We start from the raw sequence: 12,298 nt of genomic DNA, 5'->3' as shown, positions 1-12,298 counted from the left end.
GTTAATTACCCAAAGCCTCTGTACCCCCCTTCTATTTACATGTAATGGTTTGGTCCTGCCTCCAAACGCGGTGCGGCACCGGCACTTGCAGAGAGTGAAAGTATGTGAGGAGGGATGCTAGTACTTAGCCTACATACTGTGTTGTACCATGTTTCAACGACCAACAAAGTCAGGCTCTAAGAAAAGAAGAGAAAGGAGAGAAAGAGAGAGGGACTAAAGGGCGACAGTATGTCACCCAGTTTTTCACAAGAAAAGGTGGGTGTGGTCCATGAGTGGTCAAAATTAGTCTGTTAGCTAATGTTTTTTTGTTTACTAAGCTGACATTAGTACTGTTAATATCTTTACAGAAAATGCAGAGGTCTTTAATTTCACTGCTCTTTTAGCTGACATTTAAAGGTATGGTAGGTAATTCACTTCAGAAACACTTTTTGTTATATCCCATGAAATGCTCTTAACATCCCGATAGCAATGAATATATTAAATGCTTTGACAACAAATACATACAAAAATGTCATCTGTGGAAGCCGTGGCGCTGTAAAAAGCACGACCAATCATTTGAGCCAGCCCAGCTAAAATAACTGGATGGCCTACCTGCCTGTCAGCCTTCCATCTATATATATCCTTTATTTAACCAGGTAAAAGACTCATTGAGATTAAAATCTCTTTTCCAAGAGCGACCTGGCCAAGAAGGGCAGCATGTACAAAGTTACAACAGATAAAACACAGACATGACAGGCAGACAAATACAGCGGCACATTAGCCAGTCAATATGCGAAGTAAAACAAACTATTAAAATCATTCAAAACTGGCAAAATGTAAAACGATTTTAGGATATACGAGCACTCACATCTACCAATGGTGTCGTGTTCTCTGTCCTTTAAAATGGACCTGAATTCCCCCATAGTGATGACATCTGAGAGTTTCAGCTCCTTCTGTACATTGTTCCAAGCTGTGGGGGCAGCATATCTAAAAGCTGTTTTACCCAGTTTTGTTCTCACTGTAGGGACCAGCATCTGAATAAAATCTTGGGAGCGCAGGCCATATAGACTTTCTCTTTGACACATATGTGCAAATGTAGGAGGGAACCAACCCAAGCAGAGATTTATAAATAAAATACAACCAACGGGAAAGTCTGCGAGCAGACAAATATGGCCAATTAGCAGCAGCATATAAAGTGCAATGGTGTACTCGATATCCACATCCAGTGATAAATCGTAAGGCACAATGGTACACAGTATCCAAGCTCTTTAGGCATTGGTCAGAGGCATTCATGTATAGCAGGTCACCATAATCTAATACAGGTAAAAACGTTGCAGATATCAGATGTTTCCTTGTCTGAAAAGAGAAACATGATTTATTCCTGTAAAAGAAACCTAATTTTATTTTTAGCTTTGAAACAACATTTTCCGTGTGTAACTTGAAAGACAAGTTCTGTTCAATAAGAAATCCCAGATATTTGTAAGTAGTGACCCTCTCAATGTCAGTCCCTTGTGCAGTACACATCTTGGGTAGAATAGATGGTAACTTTTGCCATTCGAAAATATCATCCATTTGGATTTTTCAGCATTTAATACCAACTTTAGTTGATATAAATGGGTTTGTATGACATCAAAGGCAGACTGGAGGAAATCTAGACTTTGCTCTATAGAAGCGGAGGAACAATAAATAACAGTGTCATCTGCATAAAAATGGTAAGAAGCATTTGCTAAATTATTACATAGATTATTTACATATATGGTAAAAAGAATGGGTCCTAATATGGAACCTTGTGGCACACCCTTTGCTATCGGGAGGAAGGAAGAAAAGGACCCAGAAAATTGGACGCATTGGGTTCTCGCTGATAAATAATTTAAAAACCAATCTGTGCACAAACTTATCTCGTGCCCTCATTGGTCATGTGCGCGTTCATGTGTGTTGGAGGAGGGGCTCTGTGAGGAAGTCTGAAGGAAGGGGCAGATTTGTTTCGGTTGTGTACTTTCAAATTCTAGCGCACTCCAGCTGTTTTCTCCATTCTTACCTACCCTAACCTTTAATAAATGCGGGCACATTTTTAGCGCCTATTCATACTAAATCAGTTGTCCCTCCCCCTGGTGCCAGGACCAACAGATCCATCTTTAGGCTCAGCAGCCCTGTCACCCCATAAGGCTGAACCTGAACCAGCTTTTCTCCCAACTGAAGGAGGTGAGCAGCATTGTGTTGAATGACATGCCACTTAACATATCTGAAGGGAGACTGGAATACAATATATATATATATATATATATATATAAAAAAAACATCTAATTTAAATTATACATTTCAAACACAGTATTTTCCCAGACAACCAATGATCTATATAAAACAAAAAACTGCTTTTAGTCTATTTAGGATGATTGACAGTTTGAAGCATTGAGTGATCAGTCTGTATTAGGTAAACAAAATGTTAATCACCGACATTTTGTTTATGATATTAATACTAATGTTATTATATTAAAGCAGGGGTGGGGAACCTCCGGCCCCCGGGCCATATACGGACCGCTAGACCATTTGGTACGGCCCTCGGGGTAATTTATAAACAAAGTGGCCTGTGCCTGGTGGTGGGGCCCGATGTGATATATTTTCATGGGGCCCAAAACCCTAACCCTATCCCTTATGTGTATGCACTTGTGTGTGGTAAGTGTGTTTTTACGAGAGGATAAGATGTCAAAAGAGATGCAGGGTGAGTCAAAGCGATGGATAAAACCAGAATAAGTCAGTTTTATTACCAAGAAGGTAACACATTCGAGGAATTTGATGTAAATGGTGCATACAACTTCCACTGCTATGCCGACGACACTCAGGTCTACATCAAAACACAACCCAATACCACCACTATCCAAACACTAAACACCTGCCTGGAAGACATCCGCTCCTGGATGACCACCAACTACCTTCAGCTCAACAGCAGCAAGACGGAGGCAATCCTGATAGGCACCACCAACCAGCTTGCCAAGGCCGCCAACATCAGCCCCTCCCTTGATGGTCAGCTCATTCCTCTCTCCTCCGTTGTCACCAACCTCGGTGTAAGGTTTTGCCCCACTCTGTCTTTCTAAGCCCACATCAAACATATCACCAAGACCTCCTTCTTTCACCTGAAAAACATTTCCCGACTGAAGCCCTCACTCTCAACTGATGACATAAAAAAACTGGTTCATGCACTCGTCTTCTCAAGACTAGACTATTGCAATGCACTCCTCTCCGGTCTCCCAGCCAAATCCATCAACCGCTTGCAACTTGTCCAGAACAGCACAGCCAGAGTTCTCACCGGTACAAAAAGGTCCGCACACATAACCCCCATACTTGCAAAACTACACTGGCTCCCAGTCCACTACAGGATCCAGTTTAAGGTTCTGCTCCTCACGTACAAAGCCCTGAATGGACAAAGCCTAAAATACCTCTGTGACCTCATTCATACCCAGACATCTACCCGCTCCTCTTCTCTACATCCCCCGCACACGTCTCCGAACAATGGGAGACCGAGCCTTCTGCTCATTCGCGCCTCTGGAACTCCCTCCCAGATCAGCCCCTTCCACCGAGGTCTTCAAAACCGGCCTTAAGACCCTCTTCTTTCGGCAGGCCTTCCAATAAACTTTGAGCATGGTACACCTGGAGTACTGCCATTTTTATCGCTATCTCCGACTTTTATTTTTGTACTCTATTTTATATTTTCTTATTATTATTACAATTATTTGTTTAATCTCTCAAAGTGTATCAGTATCCCTTGTTGTGAAGCACTTCGAGATTTGTCTTGGCAGATGAGAAGCGCTATATAAATTAAATTAAATATATATATATATATATATATAATATACAAACTCACAGAAAGAAGAAAACGTTTTTTTCACAAGACAGGATATGTAAGAAAATGACAGAGACCTATTCGGATATTCGGCCCGCGCGGGGGGGGTGCGTAATAATCAGCAGCGAACCGCTTCAACACGTGTATTTCGGATCATTCATGGCATTCATTTTGTTATTCTACAGCAGGGGTGGGGAACCTTTTTCCTCTCAAGGGCCATTTCAATTTTTTCAACATCCTCCGAGGGCCGTACAAATGATTGACCTCTGCTGAAAAAAACTAAAATCACAGCCCATTAATTTGGCCTTTCTTTCATGCTGTGGAAAGAAAAAGCAACCTTTTAATCCAGATATCTCACCATGACTCGTGCACGGTTGTGGCATGACCACCCAAACAGAAAGATATGGACACAAGATAGATGTGTGCACAATGTATTTAGTTTCCTATCCATGTGAACATGATTTAAGTGTGGGGGGGGTTGCTCTCCCGGGAAGATTTTTTTTTAATGTTGAAGTTAAAAGCATACATCTGGTGCACTTTGAGAGCAACTTGAAGAGATCTATGGGTAGGGTTGGGTACCGAGAACCGGTTCCGAACCGGAACCGGTTCCAACATTTCGATTCCAACGGGATCGTTTAGAAATGTGAATTTCGGTTCCGCTTTTCGATGCCTGAGGAAATTTCTCTCGCCGCTCTCCGTAGCCTACTGGGGCGGGAAATGTAGCGTTGTACCTATACTTCTACACAGCTTAACCTGGGACCACCATGAGCGGTAGACGCTCTAAAGTGTGGCTTCACTTTGTTAGGAAAGACAATGGGTCGGCAGAGTGCAACACCTGTTCCAAACTTATTTCCTCCAAAGGAGGGAACACGACCAATATGACAAAACACCTTCGCCTGCACGGTATTCAGATCAAGGAGTGTACCGTTTTCAACCTGTTTCGCCAGTCTCAGTCCGCCTCACAACCACCGTCGTCTTCCGCTGTCGTCCCGGCTCAACCAACTCCGAGCACTCCCTCAGCGGAGCCCTCGCAATCAGGTATGTAAATTAACATCACTCAACTAAAGGATGGTTATTTTGTTTGAGAGGTTGTGTGTAAAATGTGTGGATATTCTATATTTTTGTAGATGAAAGTTTGCGGTCGCGTAGTTGCGCGGCTACAACGGCTCAAGCTAACAAGCCCGTCCCAGCCCGTGTCAACCCATTCACGTTAGCAGCAAAGGGAAAGATGACAGTGGAGAAACGTGAGGAGTGCCACAGAAAAGTCACCGCTTTTGTGGTGAAAAGGCTGCATCCCTTCTCAGAAGTAGAAGCACCTACATTTCGGTACGCAAAGACAATTATACACATTTTCTAGCTGCCCAGACCTCACCCACAATAACAATATCATTTTTGTGTTTACAGGGACATGCTTTTTACTCTTAACCCCAACTACACCCCCCCTACCAGAGATTATCTGACAAATCAATTAATACCATCTTGGTATGAGATTGAAAAGTCAAATATAATCACTGAGCTTAGTGAAGTTAGCCATGTTGCCCTCACATCTGACGGCTGGACTAGTATTGCGCAAGACCACTACCTTACTGTCACAGCACACTATTTAGTGGAAGGCAAAATGAGGCAAAAAGTGCTCCAAACCAAGGCTGTCTACAAAGCCCAGACAGGAATCGTCATAGCAGAGGAGATTGCAGATGTCTTGACAGATTTTGGCATTTTTGACAAAATAGTGGCAGTCACAGTTGACAATGCTGCAAATATGGATGTAGCCATACACAGGCTCCAATTTGTGAAGCTGGGCTGCTTTGCTCACACTTTGAATCTGGCAGCACAGAGTCTCTACTCATTGGCCATCGTGTCTCAATGGATAGCAAAGATCCGTGCACTTGTTGTGTGGATTAAGAGGTCATCAATGGCTAAGACCGTGCTCCAGGAGAAGCAGGCTTTCCTAAGTAAGACTCACTGAGTTACATTCATTTGATTGTTGTGAATTGTATTTAATTAAATAATGCTTGTTTTTTTCAATACAAAGCACTGTATGTGTTTTTCAGGTATTAACATTTCAAAAACTATGTAAACCATACATGTCAAATGATAACTACTCCATGTTAAATTGAAATCCCATATGTTAAAGTATTTGTGATTTTCTTGTTTGTCAGAGCTGCCTCAACACTCGCTCATACTTGATGTGAGAACTCGCTGGAATTCTCTCCACCTAATGCTGGAGAGATTTCTCGAGCAATACCCAGCAATTCAGGCAGCCAGCTTGGATCAACGGTTGAGAAAGCCTATGGAGAGGGACAGGTAGTCAGACTGATAGATAAAAAATATAGCTACTTTATGGATCCAAAAGAAAATGGCATCCAGTAGCTTATAGTTATATGACTCATACAAAACACTAATACTTCATTATCAGGGAAGTGATTGTCTAGCCACCAGAACTAGTGCAGAGAGCTGTCACTATAAGCATGTGGTAATGCAAATGTAGATGACTTAAAAAGTAGCTAGCAATGTAAACTATACTGATTAGTGTGGATAAGTGATGGATTTAAAGAGGAGCAGTTCCCTTGTCAAACAGCATTGTTTTTGTTTAAAATGTAATATTTGTAACTTATAGTTAATAATACAAATATTCTTTATCACTCAGACTTGCCCGGTTCACTGACGAAGACCTCAGGCGGGCAGAGGACTTCATCAGACTGATGAGGGTTATGTACACGTCCACCCTCTGCGTTTCTTCGGAAAAGAACCCGACATCTGGACAGATTCTGCCCATTCTCAAAAAGCTTGAGATGCATTTTACTGTTACTGATGGGGACACAGTATTTGTGTCCAACCTTAAAAAGCAAGTTTGGGGAAATCTGTCAAAGCGTTACCAGGTAAAATAACTGAGGCTATAAAGAAGTTAATGAAGAATACATTAAATAATTATATTCATGACTTAATCCTACATTTTCAATAATTGTATTCAGAGTGATGAAATCAGGAGCTTTCTGGAAGAGGCTACTGCTTTGGATCCACGCTTCAAACAAAAGATGGACGATAATGCTGCTGTCTGGGACCGGATCAAGGGGAAGTTCCTGGCCAAAAATCTGACCGACTCTGAGAAGGTGAAATGTTATTCATGAACAAATAATGTCTCCTCAATCATTAAAATCTTTGATCATAAATAATGCCAATTGTTATCTGTAGTCAACAGATCTAGACTGTGGAGGAGATGGTGACGAGAACATGGAAGGAATGGAGAGTGAGGCAGAGGAGAATGTAAGTGTATGTTTGCAAAAAATATATATATGCGAGGTTTCTTAATCATGATCTATGCTTTGAATGGAAGTTTCCTTTTGTGTGATATGTTGTTCTTTATTCATTTAGCAAATGCATCCCTGCAAAAACCCCAAAATGACCCCATTGGAGGAGCTGTTTGCTGATGAGGATGCCCAAAAGGTGACACCACAGCAGAATTCCATGTCCATCCAGGACCAGGTAGAGAAGGAGCTGCACATGTACAAGGCTATGCCACGCATAGTTACTTCTGATGACGCTGCGGCCTGGTGGTGGAACATGAGAACAACATATCCTTGCCTGTCAGACATGGCCTTCTCATATTTATGTGTCCAGGCTTCCTCTACACCCAGTGAACGTGTTTTCTCGACTGCTGGTGACACAATCTGTGCTGAACGCTCACGCATACTGCCTGAGAAGGCAGATATGCTTGTTTTCCTCAATAAGAACTGTTTTTAAATGGGGGGGGGGGGGGGTTTCCTTTAAAAGTTGGACTGTTGCTGTGTTGTAGCTTCAGTCACTCAAATAAATGTTGTTTTTTTTGGTGAAAGAAGCATGTATCATTTTTTTACCCTGCCCCTCAAAGAATCGGAATTGAGAATCGTTAAGAATCGGAATCGAAAACTAGAATCGGAATCGGAATCGTGGAAATTCAAACGATACCCAACCCTATCTATGGGTACGTCTCTCAACACCCATATGAAACACAACTGTAAGCAGATTTATTTTTCTTTATGGATATTTTACAAATCACTCCCCTTTCAAACTGTATTCTTGTTTATTAATAACAACTTTGTTTTACTGTCATATAGTATTTTATACCTGTTTACTTTATTCTCTTATTTTTGTATAACTATAATGATCATATAAAGATGTGCCTTTACCTCACTGGTTGTAGAAAAAGCTTCTTCTATTCGTTAGCATATCTAGCTAACCAGATGCTAATAACAACAAAGTTATTAACTGTATGATCAGTATGACCGACAGAGATGGGGACTCGAGCACTTAAGTCGCACACACAGAGACTTCAGACTTGACTTGGACTCGTGACCAAAAGACTTCAGACTCGACTTGGACTCGTGTGTTGGGACTCGTGAACAATCATTGTGTTTTCTATTTTTGGCGTATTAAAGGTGGGGTAGGTAAATTTGAGAGAAACCGGCTCGAGATCGCTAGAATTTGAAAATACTAGGGCTGTCAGTCGATTAAAATATTTAATCGCGATTAATCGCATGATTGTTCGCGATTAATCGCAAATTAATCGCATATTTTTGATCTGTTCTACATGTACCTTAGAGGAATATTTTTCAAGTTTTTAATACTCTTATCAACATATGAGTGGACAAATATGCTTTATGCTAATGTTTATTATCATTTGAACAATGACAAATATTCTCATGAATATTAAACACAACAACCTGGAACCTCTCTCAATACAAATGGGGTGTGTGTGTGCGTGTGTGTGTGTGTGTGTGTGTTGGATCGTTGGAGCTATGTGCAACTCAAGGCATATGCTCGAACGGGAGCTGCCTGGACGCTGCAATCATGAGTGTGCTGACTTTTCGTACAATGTCCCACTGTCTGGCTTCCTGCATAAAGTCAAGTGCTCGGTGCAGTTGTGTGGATAGAGCGCTCCTCTGTTTTCATTTAAACAGCTCCTTATATCCGTTAGCGCAGCTAGCTAGCACCCGATGCTAACAACAACAATGCACGTAAGGTCTCTCCCTCGCTCGCTCGGGCCACACATACACACACCCTCCCGGTCCTCCCGATGGCCAGTCGGTGCCTGCCGGTGAGCGTTGAAGTGTGGTCTGCCACAAGCGGGCGGCAGGAGCGGGGCTGTCAGCATCAGCTTGTAGATGGTATTTTAAACTCGATGCGCTCTGAAACTACGGGGCGGCCGAGAAAAAAAAATACACATGCGTTAATTGCGTTAAAATAATTAGTGGCGTTAATTTTTTTTTGCGTTAACGCGTTATTAACGAGTTAACTTGACAGCCCTAGAAAATACACAACCGGAGATAATCTGCTAGAGGCTGCTACTTCCTTATAGAGCCCGCCTCCTCCAACACACACGAACGCGCACATGACCAATGAGGGCACGAGATAAGTTTGTGCCCAGATGGAAGGCTGACAGGCAGGTAGGCCATCCAGTTATTTTAGCCGGGCTCATTACGCAGACGTGCGCGCCTCTGTTACTACCTCGTAGTAACACAATGGCGACCGGCGGCACACCTGCGGCTGTACCGCTTGTAATTAGGTTCAACTACAAACACTTCGAACAAAAGGAGCGCACACTGCAAAGTCTGCAATATCAAAATCAAGGATGCTGGCGCAACAACGTTGAATTTCATCAGGCACTTGAAAACTCACCCGGAGAGGTCAGTCACATTAACGTATGGACGGTTAGCAAACATGTTTAGCTCAGCATCAGCTATGTCATGTTAACTTAGCTTGCTACTAGCTTTGTATTTGTGATACTGATTTCTGATTCTGAAGTGTTTTGCTTATAAGTTGTTTGCATTTAGCTAAAGTGTGATGTTTTCCTCATATTGCATTGCAATAGCCTGTTTAAAGTGATCATATAACAAACAACTAATCAGTACTGATAGATATAGGAGTGATAATAACACAGTAAATGCTTTGAACTTCTTAGATATAGCTGTGCAGTATTCTTAACAGACTGGATAGCAGCAGACAATAGAAGGCTTATTACAACCAGAAGAGACATGAGACTTTTATTTTTTTAGAGACTTGAGACTTGACTTGGACTCGTGACCAAAGACTTGAGACTTGACTTGGACTCGTGACCAAAGACTTGACTTGGACTTGCAAAAAAAGACTTGTGAACATCTCACAGATGAACAGATCGCCACTGGGCTTTCAACAAAAGACACAGACACGCAAAAACTGCAGCATGTGTACGGCTCCTTATGGGCACTGCCATTTCTGAAGTGCTGGAGTGGCGTTCTGGTGCTCTCCGTCAGAACTGCACCCCTGTCAGACAAGACATATACCACGTGATGTCACGTTAGGCTCGTGTTGTGTTCAAGGACCCTGCCAGGAAAAACAGGCACTCGCTTGTTTAATTTTTTTGCGGTCTCGATTTCTTTAATTATTTTTCTTTTTTGCGTGTGTTTATAAATTACCTCGAGGGCCGTACCAAATGGTCTCGCGGGCCGGAGGTTCCCCACCCCTGTTCTACAGTATTGTTGTTTTATAGTTATTTGTTAATGTATAACTCCACAAAAAAGCAATGAGATTTCTCCATAGGATTTGAGAAAATAGCTCAAAATAAGATCTGTGGGAAACGTAGCCGTTAGATAAATGTACGTTTTGTTCAGCCGGATAATATCCACATGTTTACCCTACTTTTATAATTTTCGAATCAAAAATCTATTGATTAGATTAGATGTATGATAGACTTTTGAAACTACAAGAAGATAAGGAGGACTTTTACAAAAAAGTAAGAGATTTTTGTCCAGAAGGATAGGCACATGGACTTAATCTTCAAGTCAAGGTAAGACTGCAATTTTATTGAACATGCGATCTTACTAAGAGAGAACAATTCAACATTTAAATGATACAATTACATTTTTGCGGGTATCCTTCTGTTGAACTGTCTGTTTAAAAGTAATTGAAGCATCAGACAAAAAAAGCTTTTGAAAATAATATTATATTTTGATTTAATATATTTGTAAACCTGAAGAGTCAGTGCCAGAGCCTCACCAGCCATGAACCTCTCTGCAGAAGCTTATATATAGACATCTGAGTTTTTTGTGCCCCACCACTTTTGTACTTATAGAAACGCCACTGGTTGTAACATCTTGGACAAGTCAAATGACCTGAATAATCTCAAAGAGCAGATCCGCAAGGTCGATGAGCGGCTGGATTCTGTCATGCAGGAGTCGGCACAGGAGGAGCAGGACTGGGCCACTGAGATGGAGACAGTCGCGATATTCTGAAGAAGAAAGTTACGTATGGATACGACGAGGCCGTGCTGCAACTGAAGGCAGCACAACAACAGTACCACCTGGTGCTGCAGGAGACCAATGAGGAGAGGCGAACTGTAGCAAACAACCTCGCGTCTGTATTTACCACAGCTGCCAACCACGTGTCAGTCACAGAGAAGTGCATGGAGGACCTACACATCGGAGTGCAGCGTGTCTGCTCCAAGGCTGTGGAGGAAGATGACGCCGCTATACAGAATCTGGGGGACGTTTCCTAGAGCTTCACGGCCAGATAACTCAAGAGACTATCTGACATAAATTAAATTGTTTGAAATTGTTTGTCTTTTATATTTAGATTCTCATTCAATAGTTCATAATCGTTCATCACTTACACTGTATTAACATGTTCCAGCTTTTCACGCTGGTCTTTTGTGTCATTCTTTGACACATCTCAGTTTTTTAAATTATTAAACTCTTGTATACTAAAAAAAAAGAATAGCGAACCAGCACAAGTTAGACAACAAAATAAAATCCACAAACAGGCCGTCCCTCACTCATTCAGAGTAAACGTGTTCTGGCTGTTGCCTTCTCTGCAACAAACCCAGAACACGTCCCAGCTGTTGCCTTCACTGCAACATTCTTCAGAGTGACACAGTCCAAAAAAACCCAACCAACAAGGAACCAACACCGTCCCTTTTGAACCCATGGCCCCTCCCACAGGCTCACTGTCAACAGGTGACACAATCAACTTAAAACCACATTTCAACATAAATGTAATTTCCTCAAACATGGGGAAACTATCTGAACCAAACATACACAGGTTAACTACCTCTTAACAGTCATTCCCCATAATTAATAAACACAAAATAAATAAGAAATTGCATGGTTCATTTGACGGAAGAGAGCAGGAAATGTTGTGTGTGTGTGTGTGTGTGTGTGTGTGTGTGTGTGTGTGTGTGTGTGTGTGTGTGTGTGTGTGTGTGTGTGTGTGTGTGTGTGTGTGTGTGTGTGTGTGTGTGTGTTGTGTTGTGTGTGTGTGTGTGTGTGTGTGTGTGTGTGTGTGTGTGTGTGTGTGTGTGTGTGTGTGTGTGTGTGTGTGTGTGTGTGTGTGTGTGTGTGTGTGTGTGTGTGTGTGTGTGTGTGTGTCGGCTGTCAGTGGCGGAGTCAGTCACTCTGTGACCCGCTCCGTCACAGAGGCAAAGAAAAATCTGAGTCAGGAGGCAAAGCTCTGGATTTACTAGTTGATCTA

At 42.0% G+C, this 12,298-nt stretch overlaps 2 protein-coding genes across 5 annotated transcripts in view; one reads left to right on the top strand and one right to left on the bottom strand.

Moving 5' to 3' along the window:
* rbfox3a (RNA binding fox-1 homolog 3a) overlaps window positions 1–12,298 on the bottom strand; it is a 960,486-nt gene that overhangs the window by 788,205 nt on the left and 159,983 nt on the right. The window lies entirely within an intron of this gene.
* LOC139435864 (E3 SUMO-protein ligase ZBED1-like) lies at window positions 5,436–7,558 on the top strand. Its single transcript, XM_071206862.1, has 6 exons — window positions 5,436–5,769; window positions 5,977–6,121; window positions 6,465–6,696; window positions 6,790–6,927; window positions 7,010–7,081; window positions 7,190–7,558. Exons 1-6 carry the CDS (start codon window positions 5,436–5,438, stop codon window positions 7,556–7,558), a joined length of 1,290 nt encoding a protein of 429 aa, XP_071062963.1.

Source organism: Pseudochaenichthys georgianus, chromosome 19 (genome assembly GCF_902827115.2).
Source record: "Pseudochaenichthys georgianus chromosome 19, fPseGeo1.2, whole genome shotgun sequence".
Lineage (NCBI taxonomy): Eukaryota > Metazoa > Chordata > Actinopteri > Perciformes > Channichthyidae > Pseudochaenichthys > Pseudochaenichthys georgianus.
This window is presented reverse-complemented; position numbering and strand designations above follow the sequence as displayed.

Excerpts from the sequence above, each read along its gene's own strand:
- LOC139435864 (XM_071206862.1), top strand. The coding sequence starts at position 5,436 with ATGAGGCAAAAAGTGCTCCAAACCAAGGCTGTCTACAAAGCCCAGACA. Across the intron at positions 6,122-6,464 it reads AAGCCTATGGAGAGGGACAG|ACTTGCCCGGTTCACTGACG; the intron begins GTAGTCAGACTG and ends TTTATCACTCAG. Across the intron at positions 6,928-7,009 it reads ATCTGACCGACTCTGAGAAG|TCAACAGATCTAGACTGTGG; the intron begins GTGAAATGTTAT and ends TGTTATCTGTAG.